Source organism: Lampetra planeri, chromosome 5 (genome assembly GCF_965212315.1).
Source record: "Lampetra planeri chromosome 5, kcLamPlan1.2.h2, whole genome shotgun sequence".
NCBI classification, from domain to species: domain Eukaryota; kingdom Metazoa; phylum Chordata; class Hyperoartia; order Petromyzontiformes; family Petromyzontidae; genus Lampetra; species Lampetra planeri.
This window is the reverse complement of record NC_136111.1, coordinates 22,478,366-22,500,391: the sequence shown is the minus strand read 5'-3', so window position 1 is coordinate 22,500,391 and position 22,026 is coordinate 22,478,366. Positions and strand designations below refer to the sequence as shown.

Below are 22,026 nucleotides of genomic sequence, written 5' to 3'. Positions count from 1 at the left end.
GACCGAAACGTTAAGTGCAGGAGACTAATTCGTCCTCGTATCCACCGCGCCTCTCGCACCCACACTGATTACGCTGCAAAAACATCAGCCACGAGTCGCTCGCTGCTCGCTCCAAGGGAACTGTTGAATGTCGGCGCGGAGTCTCGCGAATCGAAAGACCCCCCCCCCCCCTCCGAAACACGAATTAAGATCGGGGAAAGTAAATGTTACATCGATGATGTAAATTCTCCGGGACCTACGACACTTTAACACGAAATCAAACACTTTTTTTCCTCCCCCACCTCCCCCCTCCGGCATCACCAGAGTAGTAAACGTGTTGTTGTTGTGAGTTTTTTTTCTTTTTAGCGAGTGTAAGAGACGAATTAGGTGCAGTCACACCGACCACTGCTGGGAATTCGCGTGGCGTCTCAGCTGTTGCTGGGAACGCGCGTGCGTGTGCGTGTGTGTGCGTGTGTCCGTGTGTGTGTGTGTGTGCGTGTGTGCGCGTGTGCGCGTGTGTGCGTGTGTGCGTGTGTGCGTGTGTCCGTGTGTGTGTGTGCGTGTGTGCGTGTGTGTGCGTGTGCGTGCGCGCGTGGTTTGCTGATAAGAGCCCACAGATCCCTGCGTAGTCCCAGTGACGGGGGAAGTAAAACTCCGCCGAGATGGGCAAACAGCCAGAGACGAGGGCGTACAAGTTTGCAACCCTGTGTAGTGGTGGGGAAACAACTCGCGGAATACATTTATCAATAAAACCGTGGCCTTGAAAGAAAGAAAAAAGTGCAGGTGATGATTTGGGCAACGGGCCTGCTTCATAGCACGTAGCACATTCATGCGCTGTGGGAAAGGGATAATTTGTGAAACGTTGGCATTTTTATATATTTATATTTTAAGGCCACGGTGTTATTGAGAGTTTTTTTCTCTCACGATTATTTTGGCAGCGTGGGGACAACACGCAGTCAATGTTAAACAAACTTTAAACAAACGTTAGAAGCTCAATGAAATGAGTGACGCTACAATTTGCTCGTGTCCACCTGCAGGAAAGGCTGCAATTCTCATCATCGTATTGCACTAATTTTTCGTGACATTTCTTGACAGTAATCATTTAAGAGTGGGCTGAGCCTTCAGCGGGGGTTGGTCAGGCCCCTCCAGTGTGCCCCCCCCAATCCCCCCCCCCCCCCGTCGGTACGGCACCATTGCGGCCGATACCGCCGGTCTGCTCCTCGGGTCCGGCAGTGGTGCCCTGGGTTCAGCTCCAGAATTCGTTTTTTTGCACGAGGGCTCAGGCACGAGCGGTCGATTTGAGCCCTGACGGGAAAATCTGACGAGGCCACGGAGGCGCCGCGACCTCTCCACCCCCCCCCCCAACAACCCGACGCGCTCGCAGAAATAATCGCCCGGGCCGGCGGAGGGTCACTTTGTGAGCGCCCATCACCACACAGGCGCCGCGCGGGGGCCCACCCCCCACGTTCCTCGGCCGTATGAGCCTCCTCGTCGCCATCCCCCACGACGTCTCCGGCCTTGCTACAAATACTGTAAAATTATTTTAAATTTATATTTTTATTTTACCAGTTAAGGCTCACTGAGCTAATGTAGCTCTTTTTCAGAAGCGACCTAGCTATCACAAATGATGGCTCAACGAAGTGGCCTAACATGTGGACATTTACAGCATCCAAATGCTATAAACGCGTGTTTCTAAATGTGGAGGGTAAAACCGGAGGACCTGGACAACAATCCACACGACCACGGGGAGAGAGACACGCAAACTGCAAATATACAGCGGCTGTCAGGGTCGAGTTTGAACCCACGACCTCCTGTAAACCAGGCGATGTAGTTAACATCTCACCACGGTGGCGAGATGACCCCCCCCCCCCTCCTCCTTCGCTTTCGCCGCAGCGGGAGCGCTCGGGTAATTCCCGCTAGCGATTGAGCGGGGGGGGGGCGCCGCGGCGATTGGCGGCCCGGCGGTGAGCACGCTGTACCGCGAAGCTCAGCGGCTGCCCCGAGCGCGTTATTGAAAACCACGGCAGGGCAAGTGGGCAGCCGGGGCTGCTGCGGGGACGAGTGCAATGGACGGGCGCGCGTGCGGCTGCATCGACTGCCCACCGCGGACACACGTGCCGCTGTACTCGTGGCACCCCTTCAAAGCGAAGAAGCTCCGGCGCTACCAGCCGCCTCGCGACTCCAGCGCCTTTCTCTAGCGAGAGGAGAGGGGGGAAAAGGGAAGCCCAGAATGCGAGCGAGTCGGTGTTCGTCGGTTGCGCCAAATGTGTTGAACTTTGTTAAAGTATACACTGCAAAGTTTTTCTGACTGAGAGATACATCCGGGTTTGGTCTGTGTAAAAGGTGGCAACCCTAATGAAGTGAGAACGCGCACGTGTGTGTGTGTGTGTGAGCTCAGGTGAACAATCACCGCACGTGTGGCTGCTTGGCACCGCATCTCCTCAACTCTCTACAAGTTATTTATGACATGCAATGGGATTGGCTTGCAAAATTACACCACATAGCTTACAATTATTTCCCAGCTTTGGCTGATTGGGCTGTCGACTGACACACGAAGGACACACTTGTGCTCAATGGTAGGTTATGAATTAAAGCTGAATCGATCGGGCCATTAATTGACCAAGTGGCCGAGCCTTTTCTTTGATGAAAACGAGCACGGACTCTCAAGAACAGGAGGCCGCACAGATACAACTGCACCCGTCTCCTCCGCTTCATCGCGTTGCCTGGCCGCGAACACCCGGGGGGCCCAGGTGAGGGGACGGGGGCATCGCCGTCCCATCGTACCGGGGCCCAGCTCTTTTGCCAATATACTGTACTGTAATGCCATAACAACGGACTGAGTTGGCATAACGCTACGGTTAGCGAACGCAATGTAAACAGTGATGGGACCAGTTCCTGACAGATGGTGCTGAGATGCGGGCATTTAGGAGGAAAGGAAGATGATTGACAGCACAGAGATGAGAATGCTGAGATGTTGGGAATATCCGTCCTTCTCCCGCACCTCCGGTTAGCACGGCTGGCTACGTACGGTGCGAATGAAGTTCAACGCACGTAGAGCCTTGGTCATTGAGGCTGTAAGAGGGAGGCGAGATGGTTTGAGGCACGTGTTGAGAAGAGACAAAGAAGATGCGAGGAGAAGAGCTACGGAGAAGCCACAGGTGCAGGGCAGCTGGGTCAGCCGCGGCGAGATGGGAGGGACGCGGTGGAGCGAGATATGTGGACAGTGGATGTGACGACAGAGTGGAAGCAGATTGGAAAAGAAAATCTGAGCACAGCCGACCCCGTGTGATAATGGGACGTTCGCTTCAAAGGAGGAGATACGACACCGCCACAGCAATAGCGACAACTCTGAGCGCACGCGGGCGGGGCGCACGCCGCACCTTCCAATCACTCGCGCCTCCGCGTCCCGGTTGATTGCTGCTCAGTGGCCTTTAAACGACAAGAGATTTGCCACGGCTCGCACCTTCCCCCCGGCACGTCGATACGCAGCCGCGGAGCCACGGAAGTGCAGCGGCGTCGCAAAAAAATTGAATTGTCGACCGGCCCATCGACCGAGCGGCGCTCCGCAGAATCTATCACAACACAGAGCGGCCGTCGCCACCGCCGCCGCTACCACTGGGCGCCGCCACCGACTGCGTCCCAGAGCGAGAGACCAGGTGCCGCCCCACGGCACGAGCGGCCATCCGACGATTCATCGTACGGATTGTTGCAAACGACCAAATACGCGGAGCGAACAATATTTTGGCGATTTGACTCGGCGCGTACCGCCAGAGCAACGCGAGCGTCAAGCCCGCTGCTAGATGCGAGGGCCTACCCCCAGGACTGCACGTGCCTTGTGAGGATATTTGACCATACTTCACCGCGCTGGTCAACATGGGACTGGTGACGGCGGGGAGCGTTGACATGGGAGCGTAGAAGTAGAGTACAACAATGAATGTTGGCGCGCTGCCCTCTGCTGCTCACCGTGTAGCCCCGCAGCATCGGCCGCAGCCTACAACAGCAATCTGCTAAACGCACGACTGTCGCCGATCCAAGCACTGTCCAGGCTCAACCCTGCTTAGCCTCCCGGATCTGACAGCGCATTTCGGGTGCGATTTGGTCCACGGCACTCAATTCAATAAAGCTGCCAAAATGACGACGATCGTTACAGCTTTGGTGGCGATCGCTCAAGGAACGGCACAGCGTGGGATCTGTGCGGGAGTGGGGGTCGGTGGGAGGGTGGCGCGCTCTTATTCTGGTGCTCCTCTTTAGCCCAACAGGTCCGCCCATACAGCGTGGGCGCGAAAAACCCCCGAATTGTAAGAGGATCGCGCGCGCACTTGCGCCCGGGCCGGTCTCTCCGTCCCCCGTCCACAGCGCCGTCCCGCACGGCGCGCCGGCCTCCCCTCCTCCACCGCTCACCCACCCCCCCCCCTAGTTACCCCCCCCCAGCTACCCCCCACTCCCTCCCAACATCTCCGGGCAGGCGGGCGGCTCGGCCCTCCGCATCCCCCCCCCTCCCGCCGGCGCCGCTCCCCCGGTACCTGTGCCGCCTCCTCCCCCCTCCCCCTCCTCCTCCTGCTGATGCTGCTGCCGCTTCCCTCGTGGCGAGGAGATTACGCCGTTGGCTTTGTTGACCACCTGCCGCTGTGGCCGTTGCCCCTAGATACCGGTGTAACCAGGTCGTGCCATTTGATATCCCCGCTGCGGCGTGCACGCAGGTGAGAGACGTTTTATTATAAAGCAGTGGCAACAATGGCGAGCGGCGGTGTGGCCCCTGCACGTGCACACGGCGCGTCGGCGCCGTGGCGCTGGAAGCCGCGCGCAGCACGCAGCAAGTGCTCGCTGTCTGTACCTGCGTACAGGGGCAAACGGAGGTTTGCGGCACTGCCCTCTGCTGCCCGCTACGGAACGGCGGCGGCGGCAGCAAGGGGGCAGGGCTCTTCTCAGTGCATGGTGACACTGTCGCTTCCCCACCCCAACTCTTCCCACCCGCCATCCGAGCGTTATCCAGGCTCACCCCCCACCCCCCGACGGGACCCTGGCACACTCAGGATGATTTTGGTTAAAGGCGATTCTCAACAACCCGCCCCCCACCCCTGCTGTTCGCGGAGAAAAAAAACCCTCAAATGACGAGGCGGTTAGCCGGGGCGTCAACCGTCGCGCGTGACATGGAGAGGAACGCAAAGTTGGGCCAGTGGCAGCCACCCACCCCCAACGGTATCGCACGCCGCTTGTCAGCGCCGTCTCTCCAGCACCACCCTCTCGGAGCTCAGGCCTCCGGGCAGACACTGAAGTCGGAAGAAATGATGAAAACCGAACGCCGTCTCCGTGATCCGCGCGGGAACCTTTGCGCGGGGCTTCTCTTTGATGGTCTCAGCCCGAGTTGCTGATTATTGAATGAAAAGACTAAAAAATATCAATCCACCCCTCCCTCCTCCCCCATCACGTGCGGCTAGGGGAAGGACAAATTGGGTGACAGTTGGCGAGTGGAGATGCATTTGTCATTCCAGCCGAGGGCGCTTGCCGACCCGGCAGCGGAAGGGACATAACAAGAACCATGGGAGAGGCACGGCACCCCGGCCCTCCGCGAGCGGCACGCCGGAGCGGCACGCGCGATCTCCACGGGCCGACTCGACGGCCAGGTCTCACCGATCCGGGGGGGGGGGGGGGGGGGTAATGGGGCTGGTGGGGGTGAAGGGGTGGCCCGGACGAAGCTGAACACGCGGAGGGAATACGGAGAGAGAATACAAGTGAAGACGCAGAATTCGACGTGGTCTGGGTTTTTATTTCTGCTTTAAAGTGGCCGGGTTTCCTTGCCGACGTGCTAGGGGTCACACGCGGGCACAGAGGGCCGTGTTCATGGCCACGGCTCGGCTGTGCTCTGGCTCGGCCCCCAGCACAGGTTGACCATACTTCACCACGCTGCTCAGCGCGGGTTGGTGAAGGGACCCGGAGACCAGTTCAGATGTCACTCGCCACCAATGTTAACAGCCATGGCTGTGAATTGAACCCAGGTTGCTGAGTTCGTAAGTGCAGTGCTCAAATCACCGTGCCATCGCACCACCCTGTACTTTCCACTGTTTGAGGCCTGGTAGACAGTAATAGAGCCCGTTTCTCCCGGACGCTCCCCCTAAATTTTTATTCACATTGCTGGAATTAAAGCAATTGCACGAGGCGTCAGGTAGGACACCGTCGAAAGGTTACTCATTTGCTCCTGCTCGTGTGTGACCATACTTTGCCATGACAGTCGGTGTGGGTTGGTGCATACGGTGGAGCATTGTGCAACTAGTACCGGCTCAGACAACGCTCGCGGGGGTTCGTGGCATGGTGCGCGCTGCCCGCTGCGCCACCGCTGAGCTGCGCTGTCTGGCCGGACGCGAGTTGAAATTGAATCTGCCGTGACTAATCGCCAGTGGGCACAACCTGCAAGCGCGGCGCGGATGAAGTTACCCCGTCTGCGTTTTCCAAATTTCGCACAATGGGCGCAATGAGCGCGGGGCAATTAAAGCGGCGGGCGCGTTTTTTTTAGTTCGCGCCTCCTCCAAAGGGCAGAGTCGCCCCCCCTCCTCGTGGTCGAAACACATGCCGCGTGAAATCTGCGCGACGCAAAAACAAACAAAAAACTTTCGGTCGTACCCCCCCACCTCCACTACCTCCACCACCACCACCACCTTGTCCCAGGCGTCCCACTGCCCACACGTGCCGGTGACCCGCGAGCAGCAAACCTTTCTCTAGCGACGACAGCGGCGGCGCAACACCGCGGGGGTCGCTTCGTTTCCGATGGCCCCCCCCCCCCCGAGCCGCCGGATGTCATCGTCGTCGCCGCTGGCGGCGGGAATGGGAGCGAGGGCGCGCTCACCAAGTTTGCAATCGAACGGAGGTTTTTTTTGGTCACGACCGACAAAACCGTGGCGCCGCGGTAGCGCGCAGGGAGAAACTAACGCCCGCAGAGCGCTGGCTTCAGACATTTGAGCGTTTCCTTAAAGGTTGCCCCATTAAGGCATTTGCCGGCAAAAAATTGATTTCCGAAGGGAAGGGACAAAGAAAGCAAGCCAAATGAATAAAGTCAAGCGCCGTAACCATATAAGTGGGAGAAGGCAGCGAAATATAATTACTAAACTCTTAAACAATTATATTTTTTTCATCAATTAAGGCTCACTAAGCTATGTAGCTCTTTTTCAGAAGCCACCTGGCCACGATTTCTCAACAACATCGTGGCAATTGATAGCATGTTTCTCAATGTGGAGGGAAAAACCAGAGGATTCGGAGAGAAATCCACGCAGCCACAGGGAGAGAGAGAGAACGAACATGCAATCTCCAAATACACAGCAGGCGTCATGCTCGGGATCGAACCCACAACAATAAACAACAACGACAACAACGACCGCTCCGTGCCGGGTCTCATCGAGCGGCGCTGGGCGTGTGCAGCGTGCGGCCAAATCAAGCGGCGTTCCCTGGGATGCCGTTGTTGTTTATCACCCCCCCACCAACCCCCCCCCCACCAACCCCCCCCCCCCACTGCCCCCCCTCCCCCCACCGCCCCACCCACGCGCCACCGCCGTTGTCTTGGCCCTCAGCTGCGCTCCTCCACCTGGCCCCTACCCCAGCGGTGTGGTGCCTCGCCCCCCACCCACCACCCACCACCCCCACCCCCCTGCCATCGGGGGCCCCGAAGCGTGAATTATAAAAGCCCGGTGAGATGACAGGGCAGAGATAAATACGAGAGGTGTCGGTGTGGCGAGGTTAGAGAAATGTAAGCACACGTGTAGATGTTGAGTGAGATGACGGGAGATGCGGGCGAGATAGAGATGTGAGAGATTAATTGCCTTTTTATGTTAATTAGCTCGTTATGTTTGATTAGGATTTGAAGTTGGGACTGGCGTTTTGATGCGCCCGTGTTGTTTAATGAATCTGGAGCCCCCCCCCCCCCCCCGCGCTGCTTGGGAAACCCTTCTCTGTCGCTCGGTTGGTCTACGCCCGGCGCCCCCACTAAACCCGGGCTGCCCCCCTATTGATGATGCCCTTCGCTGCGTTTCATGGCAGCACAGTGGCAGTGGGGGTGGCGGTCGGGGTGGTGGTGGCGGTGGTGGTGGTCGAGGTGGGGGTTGTGATGGCGGTGGTGGTGGTCGAGGTGGGGGTGGTGGTGGCGGTGGTGGTGGTCGAGGTGGGGGTTGTGGTGGCGGTGGTGGTGGTCGAGGTGGGGGTGGTGGTGGCGGTGGTGGTGGTCGAGGTGGGGGTTGTGGTGGCGGTGGTGGTGGTCGAGGTGGGGGTGGTGGTGGCGGTGGTGGTGGTCGAGGTGGGGGTTGTGGTGGCGGTGGTGGTGGTCGAGGTGGGGGTGGTGGTGGCGGTGGTGGTGGTCGAGGTGGGGGTTGTGGTGGCGGTGGTGGTGGTCGAGGTGGGGGTGGTGGTGGCGGTGGTGGTGGTCGAGGTGGGGGTTGTGGTGGCGGTGGTGGTGGTCGAGGTGGGGGTGGTGGTGGCGGTGGTGGTGGTCGAGGTGGGGGTTGTGGTGGCGGTGGTGGTGGTCGAGGTGGGGGTGGTGGTGGCGGTGGTGGTGGTCGAGGTGGGGGTTGTGGTGGCGGTGGTGGTGGTCGAGGTGGGGGTGGTGGTGGCGGTGGTGGTGGTCGAGGTGGGGGTTGTGGTGGGGGGCGAGAAGCCACGATACAGCTTCCTGGGGGGGGGGGGGGGGGGACTTCACAGATCCTGTCCGTCCAGGAGCAGGACTTGAAACCCCGTGCCCCGCCCCCAGCTCCACCCTACCCCCCCCACCCCACCACCTCGAGGGGCCAACCTTCCGCCAGTGCCGGCTCTTTGAAGACGCATTGATATGCACGGTGAGGGCGAGCGATTTAAATGTAGGCCGTGCAGCTGGCTCCACGAGTCTCACGATTAATATTCGCCATTTATTATTTATTTACCTACTCACTCGTGACGCTCGTTTAAAATATTTGTTTCGATGAGCGCAGCGCCCGTCGTCGGTACATTCACTTGCGTGTAAATCTATATATCTTTTCCTTCATTGACATTCATTAATTTTGAATCGCGTGAAAAAAATATACGAACGTGTCATCGTCTCCTGAAATGTTCACATTCCGGCGGATGAAATTGTGCCTGCCGCTGCGATTCCGCTCGCAAATCCCCAGGCCTCGCAATCCCACGCTTCGCTTTCCGCTCGCAATCCCAAGGTTCGCTTCCCAGCGGGCTTGCCCGAGCCACCGCCACCGACTCAGCGCCGTGACCGTGTACCCAGCGGCTGACCGGCTTACAAAGCAAGGAATCGATTTGCAGATTGCACATGGCGATGGGGTAAATGGTGAGCAACCCCCCGGCTCTTCCGACCTCTCTGCTGCTAGCATGAGAAATGAGTCCGCGGGCGGTGTCGGACGAGGCAGGCTGGGGCCTGCTGGGCCAGCACACGGCAGAACTGCCCTTTGCTGAAGATTCATTTTCTCTCTCCGTCCTGCCGATTATTTTACAACCGTTGCGACCGCTGTTTGCTCGATGAGACGGAGACTTTTCCATTCGCAGCTCTTGCAGATTTGCGGCAGCGCACCGCCCCGTGTCCCACTGCATGGCCCCCAGAAGGTGGCGTCAGGGGGTCACGTCAAGAGCCCTCTTGATCCGCACGAGAGGGAAATATTTCCTACGTTCGGCAAAGATTGTTTCTGGCTTGTCAACGAAATCAAACTGATTTAACTCTCAACGCTGGAATCTAGTGTGTGACCTAGACGGGCCAAGCTGGGTATGACACGGTTTTACCGTTAATTGTAATATGAACTTGTTACTGCACAATCATATTGTCTAGGCCGGTGGCTCCCAACCTACGGATATTCTGTCCTTTACGGTGGGACACGAAAGTAGTTTGAGGGTCGAGAGTGCATCTGTAGTGAAGTATATTGAGTCACTGTGGTGTTAGCACTAGCCACTGTGAGAAGAATGTAACTGTGCGTCTTAGAGCCTCTCTCTGTCACCAGAGTACGTGTGGCATACGAGACAGGCTGGGTGAACCCGAGAGGGCACATGACCAGGAGAGGATAAGGACGGGGGGGCAGAAGGGGACCGAGGGGACATGTGATGTGAGGTCCCAGAGCCTTCTGGGAAGATCTCGAAGGAGGCGTGGCCGAGGGCGGAGCAAGGCCACGCTCAGGGGATGAGAAGGGGGATCGTGTGAGCCGAGCGGGGCTGTTCTCTGGAATCAACCCTCGGTGCTACGTTTCTTCAATCTTCGGTCTCTGTTTGGCATCGTGGGTCAGTCAGGCCGTTACTGACTGACTCGGTTATGTAGGTACCCGGTTAAAGTAGAGTCGTTAAACTGTTAGGGTCTAGAGTGTACGTTCATGTTGTTAGCCCAGTTGGGCTGTGTGATAAACGTGTTGCCTGCAAGTTAGAAGTGTCTGCCTCCGTGGAACCCACTACACATACAAACGGTTGGCAGGCATCCACACACCGGTTGACGCCAAACTCTGATCAGGCTGGGCCCGAATTCATCGGCTTTTTTAATCCTCCCGTGGGGCTGATATAGAGCAACCGATCAGATGTTAAATTTAAGGTTGATTTGCTACTGAATTGCGACATCCTGAGGCCTTGTGGAGCGTTGGCATGCCTCCTCCTTCCAACTGTGCAGCGCAGAGCGTGGCCATGGGCCATGCGAAACAAAGTCCTGGGCCGTACGCACCGATGTCAATGACAGGGGTACGTTGAACCACCAGCGGGCACTCGCTGCAAAGGGAAAGTAAATGGGCGGGCGGGCGGGCGGGCGGAGAGGGGGGCGGAGGAATTGCGAGTGGGTGCGCTCACCAGCTCGAGGCCGTTCTTGCGTAGGCGGCGGCACGACTTGAGGTAGGTGCGGATGCGCTTGCGGGCTCGCTCCTGGAACTCGGGGAACTGGCGGTGGCACGACTCGAGGATGGCCTGCACCTTCTCCTTGGGCTGCTTGGAGATGGGCACCATGCGGTCCAGGTTCTCGTCCACAAAGAGACGGACGAACATCTGTGGTGGTCACACGCAGAGCAACCCCCAACGCTTAGCCTCACGCCAGGAAAATCCACGCAACCACAGGGAGAGAGAGAGACACGCAAACTCCAAATATACAGCAGCAGGGTCGGGATCGAACACACGACGTCCTGCATACCAGGCGAGGTAGTTAACATCTCCTAGCCACTGCAGCGCCCACAATATAGCGGGACCCTCCTCAAAAAGAGTCTTGAGACTCGGATGCTCCCCTGGCTAAAGACGATCATTGTCATTATGATTTGACAGCTAAAGGAGGGAACGCGCCCAAGGGCACATCCACTGCGGAGATGGAATCAGCTCCAACACAGGCCGCTCGGATTTTTTTGACATCGCGGGACCGTGAGAGATGAAGGCAAAGCAGGGGAGGCCTTCATCCAGTGGTGGATTGACCGTGGCCCGACGAGGACGATTTGTTTTGCTGATCTTTGCGGGCGGCACAGAGTGGTGCGCCTTCGACGAGGTGCATCGTGGCTGGGCGCGGCGACGGCGCCTCCTCCCACGCGCCCTCCCGCACGCCCGCCGTCGCGGCTCCCAGCCCGACATCTCGTGCTAATTACGTTAATTGGCCCGTACCCCAATTAAGCATCGCGCGTGCAGATACGAGGACCGGCAGGCACGCGGCAGACAGGGTTGCTCGGTGCGGGCTTCCGGCAGAGCCATGGCGGATCGGGGTGGGGGGGACGTGGGGGGCCATCTCCCCCCTGGAGACCCCCAAGAATTGGTATTTTATTGATATTTACCAGAGGAGATACAATTAATGTTTTATTTTTGCTATTAATATTGGGCCCGATTGAACGAGCTTGAAATAGTTTAACACGTAGGCTTTCGCGACCAATATCATCCATAAGAGGTTTTTTTTGTACGTTGACTCATTAATCCCCCCCGCCCCACTTTGCGCAAGAGCGCAGAAGCGTTGTCACCACATCTACGCCTCTATATAAGGAACGAAACAGGCGGACTTCTCCACAAATGTGGCTGTCGCCTGATGAAGCTAGTTGTAATTTCTGGCAAAACGTCTTACTCAGATTGTAAATGTTGTGGCTTGGCTCTCCAACACACCGGTTAGTGCTGTACTCGTGACGAATTGGCCACGTTCTGTTTACGTGACAACTCTTACTAGTTGGCTGTGTCGGGTGGTGGCGGGTTTTAACGACACATTTATATATTTACGCGAACTAACCCCACAAAAATGTAAACCTCTATTAAGCTTGAAATATCTAGACCCCCCCCGCACCCTCGCGGGAAGTTTAGAGATGTACCGCTGCGGGAGAAGCCAGACGATGTTTGAGGAAACGACTGAAGGCGGCCGAGCGAGACGGGCCGACTGCCGCTCAGCGAGTGCCGGGGCGGACGGCACCAACACCGGAGCGGCGGCTAAACATCAACGTCATCGTCACGATCCATGGGGCGGATAGCTCGTAAGGTGTCCACTGCACATGTCGCCATTTGTTGTTTCCACTCTTCTCTCCACCTTGTGGCAATATGCTCAAGCAGTGGCCACGTGTTTCTGGCACCGATCTCTTCGTGTCGTCGTCAAGACGGTCTCTGCGAGGTCTTCATCTCTTTCCGGTTCCTTCCATTTTTCCCCGAACAATAACAACCTATTTACATTTTCCTGGCACTGGGTGCTAAACAAAGCCGTGACTAAACAGCGGTGAGGGGACGCTGCTACGCACACGCGCACGGACGCACGGCATTAATTAGCCTCCAGCATTGTCAAGTACGCAAGTTGGAGACATCGTAGCGACTGCCAAGAACGTTACGTGGGCTTGGGGCTGGGCACGGCGCTGGAAGAGACGATGGCCGAAGATCGCGAGAATAGCAACGGAGACTCCGCCAGAGGAGGGAACGCGCCACGGAATAATAACGAAAACAATAACAATAGAACGTCCACTGTGGAGATGGAGCAATGAAAGTGTCTTGCGTGCAGAAGCTGGAGTCGTGAGACAGATCCTTGCATGGCGAGACTGTGAGAGATGATGACTGTTTGTATGGTATGTAAAAGTTTTTTCGCACCGTACGTAGCCAACAGTGCTAATCGGAGATGCTGGGGAAGGACAACAAACGATACACAAAAAGCAGTTGTAAAGAAATAACGTTTCAATGTAGGTGATTTAATATCGGAAGGAAGAGCGTTCCAGACGGCCACAGAAGTGCACCTGAAAGCGCCGCGCGATGCGGTGACCGAGGAGGCCCCCATCCGAGTGTGTGAATCCACGGGCAGCACTGAGTGACTCTGCATTGATCCGCTACCGTGAAGACATTTCCTTACGTGGCTCCATAATCTTTAATTCGCTAGGGTATGTGGAATGAAACTGTGAACGCGTGACTTTTAAAGCGCGTGCAACTTCCCCCGTTTAACCACAGCAAGCCAAGGTCCCTCGCTTTCACGCGGGGTAATAAATCTCTCTGCGCTCTCGGCCGGTGAAACGACGACGAATTGAATGCGTTAATGAAGCTGCACAAGGAAATCAACGCCGCTTCACAAAGAAATTAATGGCACTAAAAGTGTGGCTCTAATCACGGAACGAAATGAAACATTCCCAAAGCTAAATTAATTGTGAGAAAAAAAAAGCGTAAAATAAATAATAAATAACGTTGAAAATAAATAATTATCCCGGGTCGCGTCCGGTGTGGCGTGCGGCCAAGGCTAAGAAAAGACCACAGGTAGCTGCAGATAACACTTTATTTAAATTAAGCTCCCCGTTTAACGAGAGGAGAGAGCGGAGGCGGTGGCAGTGGAAGAGGGGAGCGAGCGAGCGAGGAGCAGATTACCGCACGGCTCCCCTGATGCGTGCGGAGCAGCCACACAATTAAGCCACATTCGATGCGCGCGGAGCGATGGCACGGCGGCGGAGGCCAGGCCACACGGCTCATTTCCATCCCAATAATTTGCCAGCCTTCCTCACTGATAAGGGTGATAGACGGCTGCTGTAAAAAAAAACATTTTTCCTTTGTGCCTCTAAAACCACCACCACCTCCTCCTCCCCGCCCCTCCTTGCCACCTCACCCCCTCCACCCCCTCCACCCCCGCCCCTCCATCTCCTCTCCCCCTCAATCCCCACGCTGTCGTCTCCTCGCTCGTCCGCAGCAGCACCACCCTCCCCGGCCGCCCCCGGCCCAGCCACCCGCTCCCCTACCCCTCCAGCCCCATCTCTCCCCCCCCCTCTTTCTCTCGCCACCCATCCCGCGACGACGCAGCTCCTTTCTAATTTCCGCCGCGCGGCTCCCGGGGGCTGCAGCCGATGCTGTCGCCCGCGCCGCGAATCGCCGCCGCCGCCGCTACCGTTCGGAGCTCGCTCCGAGAGAGGGGGAAGTGAAAATTTCCGCTCGCCGTTTTGTGCTAAAGTGTTTGTGAAAGCGTCCTGCGGAGACGGCGCGCGACACGCACGCGCCTACGCGGGACGTTAGCGTGTCCGTCCTGACGGCACGGAACGTGGCGCGCGACAGGCGAGCGTCCGTATGCGCCGTGCCACAGCCGCTAGGGGCTGCTGGGAATTCACGATCGTCGTGGCTTCATTCTTCTTGCGACGTTAATTTTTTTTTTGTCAAGGCGAGCGATGGAATAAACAGCACGGGGGAAAGGAAGGCATCTGAAATCAAAGAACGAGGATTGGAAAGGAAGGGGATGGGGGTGGCGTCGTGTTCAGTGAGCTCACACATCATTAGAGTTTGACGATAAAGAGGTTCGAGGAGGTAGGATTGCAGTGACGCTGGGCTAGGAATGCGTGGCACATCAAGGGACGTCGGCGGCACAAGTGGGAGGTAACGTTCATCCTCCTCCGGTGTCCCCCCCCTGCCCCCATAGTCTGGAACTTCCATCCCCCAGACATCCGTGCCGACGACACCCTGCTCCTGTTCAGTTTCAGGATTGTCCTCTTTAGCCCTGCCTAATCGCGCCGTGACGGTCACCCCGTTGGGGGAACTCAGCGGGGAAGGGGAGGGTCGGGGTGGGTGGGGGGCACGAGCGGGCGGGCGAGCGGGCCAGCGAGCGGGCCAGGGAGCGGGCCAGCGAGCGGGCCAGCGAGCGGGCAGGAGACTCACGTTGAAGGCCTTGAGCCTCTCGGGGTCGGCGCCCTCGACGTCCCCCATCCGCTCCGCGTCCTCGTCGTGCTCGTCGTCGTCGTCGTCCCCACCGCGCACGGGCGACGCGTCGTCCGCCACCGCCGCCACCACGGCCACCGCGGCCACCGCCTCCCGACGCCGCAGCTCGTATCCGGCCGCCACCACCGCCACGGCAGCCGCGGCCGCCACCATGCCCCTGTGCGGGGACTGAGGAACGAGGGCATGGGGGCGGAACGTCATCATCATCAATCATCATCATCGTCAATCATCATCGTCAGTCACGATCGATGCACTATGGGATGAAGGCCTCTCCAAGCCGTGGAACTTCGCCCAAGGTCCCGGCGGTGCAAGGATCCGGCCTTGAGGTCCTCCTGTCCTCGACCCTGCGCTGGGTCGTCGCAGGCAGGGCTGCTACGCTACTGGGGGGCCAAGTCGGGAAACGCCGGTGATGGGGGGGGCAAAGACAAAGATATTCCAGCCTTTAACAGAGTGTATGGAGCAAGCGCCGTTAGCGAGCACCTACGAAGGCTGGCACGTGTCCCCAAGTGGCGATATTTACACACCGCACAAAGTACAAATTTGAGGCTGAGTCGACCTAGGGGAAGCCCAAGACCGGTTCAGATAATCGTCACTGGTGGTGGCAGCGCAGCGTAGCGCTAATCGCTGCACCTCCGTTCCCCACAAGAAGGGGGAAACGCGTGCGCACAGTCACCCCCGTGGTAGACTGCCGCGGTGGCCTCACAAGAAAAGCGTCCCGCGATTAACGACGAAGTTCAGGACGACAACAACGACGACATTATCTTCAGTTTAATTCCACCGCACTCGGCTGAGCAGCAAACAGGTGATACGGTAGAAATCATTTGCCGGACCGATAGGGAACTGGGAGCCTGGAGGCTAAAAAGATACTTATTGACCCATTTTACGGAGAAGTGAAATCGTGTCCCGACTGCGACCTGCACAGGGAGGAGGCTGTTGGGGCCCTCGCGAAATAAAATCAAAACGGCGATAGGGGCGCGTCGCGTGTCCACACGCCACGCGCGGTCGCTCGACGTGGCTGGGAACAGAGGGGCTCCGTTTGCTCCCCGGCCCACACTGCCTCACACGCCGACGTCGTGATTAGCGGACAACGTTCACGTGCATTCATGAGAATATTAAACATTACTTGCAACCGTTTGTCAATCCACCGCTTGCAATGTATCCCTCCTCCCCGTGCCTGTTACGGGGATCCATTTAGTCATTTAGTAGTACGAAAAATATCTGTCAAATTGACCCCCCCCCCCCCCATACGCACGCAGACTTTTTACACCGCCCCCCCCCTGTGTACGTACGCCTGACGCACACCCCCCCCCCCCCCCGAATCCTATGGAACGGCCGATATTTAATCCACGCAGAAACAATCAGGGATTAATAATATTAGCGTGTTTAAGCAAACAGATAGTCCACCACCTATGCTTACGTACATAGTCAGTAGACCCCCCCATATGCAAGCGTACGAATTTGAGTTAACCCCTCCTCCATGCGTACGTACTAAATGGATGGCCCCTTGCCGTACTTCACCACCCTGGGGTCAGCAGCGCGGGGTGGTGAAAGGTTGGCCCGGCAACGATCCCTTTGGACGTCGCTCGCCACTGCCACAAATCCCCAGCGGCTGCTTGGCGAGCGAGGGCCGAGGGGCGGTGCCGAGATAACCGCTCGCGTCGAGGACCGACGACTCCGCCAGGGGCGCTGACCACGCGTGCAGTTCGCCAATTTCATCGGAAATTTCAACGGACTCTCGAGAAGTGCTTCTCGGCAGGATTACTTAACCCCGACCTTTTTAATTGTCACAAATTGTGGGTAACGATTTAAACGTGGCCGCCATTGTTGTGATGAATGTACTACAGCGATGTCTCTAAGTGGCTGCAGGGGTGCGAGAACCAACTGCACGAGACGGAAAAGTGTGCAAGTTAAAATAAAAATTATCATCCGCAACATTTGATTCGTGTGTCCATTTCAATTCCAGCCAGTGCATCATTTCATGCCTCTCGCTTGAAAAGTAAAATTGCGCGGAGCAGTGCTTTCTCACACGGGGCTATAAAACCGGCGACCTGAATTTTCATTCCCGACCACGGCCAACATCACTGGTGGGTGATCCAAACCAGTTGTGGGCCCCGTTTCACCATCCCAGTGCTGACCAGCATGATGAAGTACAGTCAAGCAATCCCCATAGCTGCCACGGCACCGGGGAGACCTTCATCCGGCACGCGCGGCTCTCCCGAAATCCATCCACGAATAAATTCGGCTCGTCGCGCCTTGTGGCCGGGAAGTGAAACCGGAGGTCCCGTTCGCCCGAATCAATCGCGCAATTCCCGTGGACGCGTCGCCGCGGCCTCATCGACCGCGGCGGCACCCCCATCCCTCTCAGTCAGGCGGGGCGCGCGAGCGATTCCGCGGAGGGGCTTTGTCACAGTCGCCCGGTGCTGCCACGTGACCGATAAATGGGTCAGAGGCGCCGGCGTGGCGCGATATCACATCCACCCCACCGCACCGCCCCCCCCACCGCGTTCGCAAAACCGGGCCGCCAAATACCACGGCGGACAGGAGGAGCAGGAAATCAAAGCGCCTTACTTGGCTGGGAACGTGACAGCGCAGCCGGCCAATCGCGGATTCCTCTCACCGGCCGCGTGCTGCGGCGGCGGCGGACGCGTGGGTTTGTGGAACGGCTCGTGCCTCTGCTGCTGTGCGCAGAATCTTAAGGCCCTAGAACACCGGCATGCTTGTTGCATGCGGAAGCGTGTTTCCACACTGTGGTGTTGTTTTCTGTCTTTTTCGCGATGTGTCATGAAGTGTCCGTTCAGAACTCTCGCAGAGCAGTGCAACCCCGCGTGACAAGAGAGCGGCCCGCAGAAGGAAATATTACAGATCACGTTCTGAGATCACGTTCGGTGATTTTTCTTTATTTACACGCTACACTTTCTCCCATGCTCTGCTAGAGAAAGTCGTTCGTCGCGTAGCGGTCAACTCGATATTTTGTAATCTCACAGCTGCAAATTAGCTAAATGAAGTGAAAATCTTACTGCAATGTTAATGTCACGTCATAGGATTCCTGAGCATGTGACTCCTGGAAAGCAATGACCAGCAGCAGCCAGCTGCATTGATTATAGGATTTGAATGAGGTCCCCTAAAGCCACGCGTCCTACAGCTTCCTGTGAACTGCCCGATGCGGCGCAAGAGCAAGACGCATCGTCAACCGTGAATGAGGATAATTTGCATCCTCACATTTGAAGACGCTCAGGAATTCCGGGCTGGGGTTGTCCTTTCCTGAGGACTCACCAGCGTAGCCCGCGACACATAACTCTATGCAGCAGTTCATTCTGTAAGACGATGCACATTTCTCAGCAATTGTTCGTCACCGCCAGTTTATAATTCACGCGCCACACTATTGGATTTGCTGTGAACCTCACTTGAGCTTCCGAAAAAATCGCAGCAGCCAGCGTAAGAGAAACGTGGAGCTGAACGTGTGCGGCTAATCAAGACTCGGGCGTGTGTGGGTGAGCGTGTCACTGTGGGAGTCGGTGCTTGTACAGGGATGGAACAATGGGCTTTGGCCATTGCCCAGGCGATTGTGTTGATGTGGGGCCAGGCAGCGGAGAGAGGGCACCTCGTGGAGGCACGGAGCCCTGGCTCCATCTCCGTGGCGAGCGTCACGTACAATTGGCTGCCGTCAACCTGGGGGGGGGGGCGCCCCACCGCAGTCTTCCCATAATTGAGTGCCCCCAACGTCATTGGCACCTCCTCACGCGCCGTGCGAGAATCGTTGCTTATTAGCTACTGAAGGGCAATGATGGGTATGTCCCTCGAATGCCCCGCACGCTCAAAAGCAAATTGCTGCCGCGAGCAGCGCTCTCAATGCACATGGTCGACTTCAGACGCGGCACAGTGGGAGAGTGGTGGGGCTGTGAGCCCGGCCACCGGAGTTCAATTCTCAGCCACGGCTGGTATCAATGACGCGTTGTATCTGAACCGCTACTAGCCCCAACCCTCCTCCCCAACTTGCGCTGACCGGCGTGGTGAAGTATGGTCTCAAACAACCTCCATTACCGGCACTCCGTGGGAAGGTCTGCATCCAATGGTGGGCTGTAAACGTGGGCACGTCAGCTCCGTATATTCCTGCCCGGAGCATTGTACCGTTGCCAAAAAAAACCTGCCCTTGGCAGACTCAAACATGCACGGTACACACACTCCTCCCTCTCTCTCTGTGTCTCTCTCATGTTCTCTCTTCCCCACCACCCAGCCCGGCTCAGTGCCACATCACCCACCCCCTCGTCCATCCTAACACCCACACTCCCCATGCCTCCCCCCCGTCCTTCCCTGTGCCTCCCCATCCCTCCGCACCCCATCCCTAACCCGTGCCTCCCCATCCACCCGGCCCCATTTACGCTGCCTCCACCGCACCCCACCCCACCCTACGCCACCCCCCCCGCGACGCTCGCCTGAGAAGCCGATGATTAAAAGCCGAGGCGAGGCGCTGACTGTGTCAGTGACCCCCACCCCCCGCCAGCCCGAACCGAATTACGGCCACACCTCAGCACGCCAAGCCGGCAACAGCAGCAGCAGCGGCGGCGGTGGCAGGCTTCGTGTTAATTTGATTAAAGCTCAGCCAAGCCGGCCTCATCTCCACGGCTGCACACGCTTTAATCCACGCACGCACACTCAGTATGTGTACAGCAGCAGCAGCAGCAGAAAAAAAAGACAATTGAAAAAAATTTAAGTTTGTTCAAGATTGTTGAGCTGGGAGACCTTCGGAATTCATCTGTCCCAGCTCTCTACTTTAGCTCTGCAATCGCGCTGTGGGTCCAGTCTCCTGTTGACCCCGGCACCCTAGCAAGAGAATCACCTTTTTGAGGTCTCACCTTGAGAAATGAAGTAAAATTACGATGGTATAGGGGTGGAGTGGTGGCGCATTGGTTAACGCACTGCATCACCAGTGGCGAGTGACATCTGAACCGAGCCCGGTGCAGCCCCGGTCACTAACCCGCTCCTGCCCAGCGTGAAGTATGGTCAAACAACCCCTGTGACCAACGTGTCACGGGTAGGCCTTCATCCATTAGCGGATTAACAACGGGCAGTAATAAATATATAAAAGTATTCGTTTCTTTTCATTTGTAGAATCCACGTGCAACTGGTCGTCTTCTTGCCAGGACCCCATTTTAAACATTCTAACAACTTCAAGGACCTTTCTTGGTTAAACGGCGCACTGCCGTATTTGTTATGCGCATTACAAACCACGGGGCCCGGCACCACAGGGACACAACTCCAGCTAAGGTCGGCAGTGAACTCTGGCTCGGATTTTGTAATTACAGCTGACTGACACGAATGAGCGGGTGGATTAATGAATTAGTACATCGGGAAATAGGAGGCGATGCTGAATGCACGAGTGGCTGCTGCCGCTGCCGCCACTACTACTGCCGGGATATCACCAGACCTGTTCTGCTGGGAGGCCACGCGGATATCTTAGGTGGAAAACCCGAAACGGAGTTCACTGGATATCCCCACTCCGTAGCGGGAGTTCACAAAGCCGCAAAAAAAAAAACCTCGCAGCCACGGACGAGCCGCTAGCGCGTGGGGCTATGGTCGCTCAAACACTATATATAAAAATATATATACAATATCGCACACACGCGCGTGTGTGTGTGTGTGTTTACAGCTGCAGGGAAAAGTGTTTGCAAGTGGTTGGGGACCTCATCAGAGATTCCCACTTGGGATTCAAAACCCCCGGCCCCAATGCTTCCCACCGCCCCTACCCCCAGCTCTCCACCACCGCCCACGGTCGTCCCAGGGCCTTCTCCTACATCCTCCACCCGCTGGGCCCCAGGGGTTTATGAACAATGAACCGCGGTGGCTGCGTCGGGACAAGTGCCTGCTGAGCCCGGTTAATGCTAATGGAGGAAATGTTTAGACAATCGAGGTGGGTGTCCTGGAAAGAAAGAAAACACAACAAAAAAACCGTGATAATCCACGCAATGGCATTGGCCACGAAGAGGGGCATCTGTTGAAAGGAAGGCAGATCGAGAGAGCATTTCAAACAAAAAAGTGACGACTGAACTGTCCAGAGGATTGTACAGTGTTCCACCAAAACTGGCATGCTTTATCTCACGCATATATATATAACAACATAAATAATAAGTGAGCATTAAATATATGTTGGTTAGCGACATTTCAGGATACTGTCAATTTAGCCACGGCAGCATCCAGAGTTTGATGTAAAAAATTATCCACTCGTTTCCGCTTGCTGGCAGACATTTGGATTGGCCTTGTCGTTTTGCCGCGAGGCGATCTCTCTCTCGGTATTTGTGTTTTTAAACCCTTGGCAGTTCGAGGCGTTGCAGCCTTTGGCCTGCAGCCAACGTTCTGTGCCACCCCGTGCAGAGCAAAGTTGAAATTCTTATTTTTATTCGAGCGCCAGACGTTTTAAGAGATCCTTACGCAATATGTTTTCTGCACGGAATTTTTAAAGCTCAGGGAGTATTTGGAAAATTATATTCACGTATTCATTTGAATCCTGGTCAACGTTCATTGTCCTATGGAGAGACTGGTCCTGGCACTGAAAATTTTGGAATTTGCACCATCGGTTCAGGGCTGAAAGTAGAAATATGTGCCACTCTAATGCTGGTTTGGGCACAGAGACATGTAACACTGACTTGATATATATACATTATTTAAAAAAATTACGTCGCTCAAATTGTCATTTTTTTGCCTTTCACGTACATCAAAAGGCCTTATTTTGTTCCAGTGGAGCATTTGCTGCAATCTCTGGGGCATCTTTGATGGGTGAGATGGGCTGTTCAAAAGTCCAGAATTAACACCTTTGACAAAAACATTATAGGGGAGACACTGCGATAATTAAAATTCATTGGATTACGGGGACTGGCGCTGCAAAACAGGGCCTGCAGCATCAATCAATCATCCGCAGACCTGGCATAACAAAGGTGCTGAGCAGAAATACCGAGT

General features: G+C 56.5%; 1 protein-coding gene across 1 annotated transcript in view; it reads right to left on the bottom strand.

Moving 5' to 3' along the window:
* The window catches only part of LOC144719153 (nucleolar protein 4-like), a 141,116-nt gene that overhangs the window by 22,913 nt on the left and 96,177 nt on the right, over nucleotides 1–22,026 (bottom strand). Inside the window, exons 7-8 of the mRNA XM_078595026.1 lie at nucleotides 15,016–15,243; nucleotides 10,756–10,947 (exon numbers count right to left, since the gene is read on the bottom strand). Of these exons, the coding sequence (XP_078451152.1) occupies nucleotides 10,756–10,947; nucleotides 15,016–15,243 (420 nt within the window). The remainder of the gene's footprint in view (nucleotides 1–10,755; nucleotides 10,948–15,015; nucleotides 15,244–22,026) is intronic.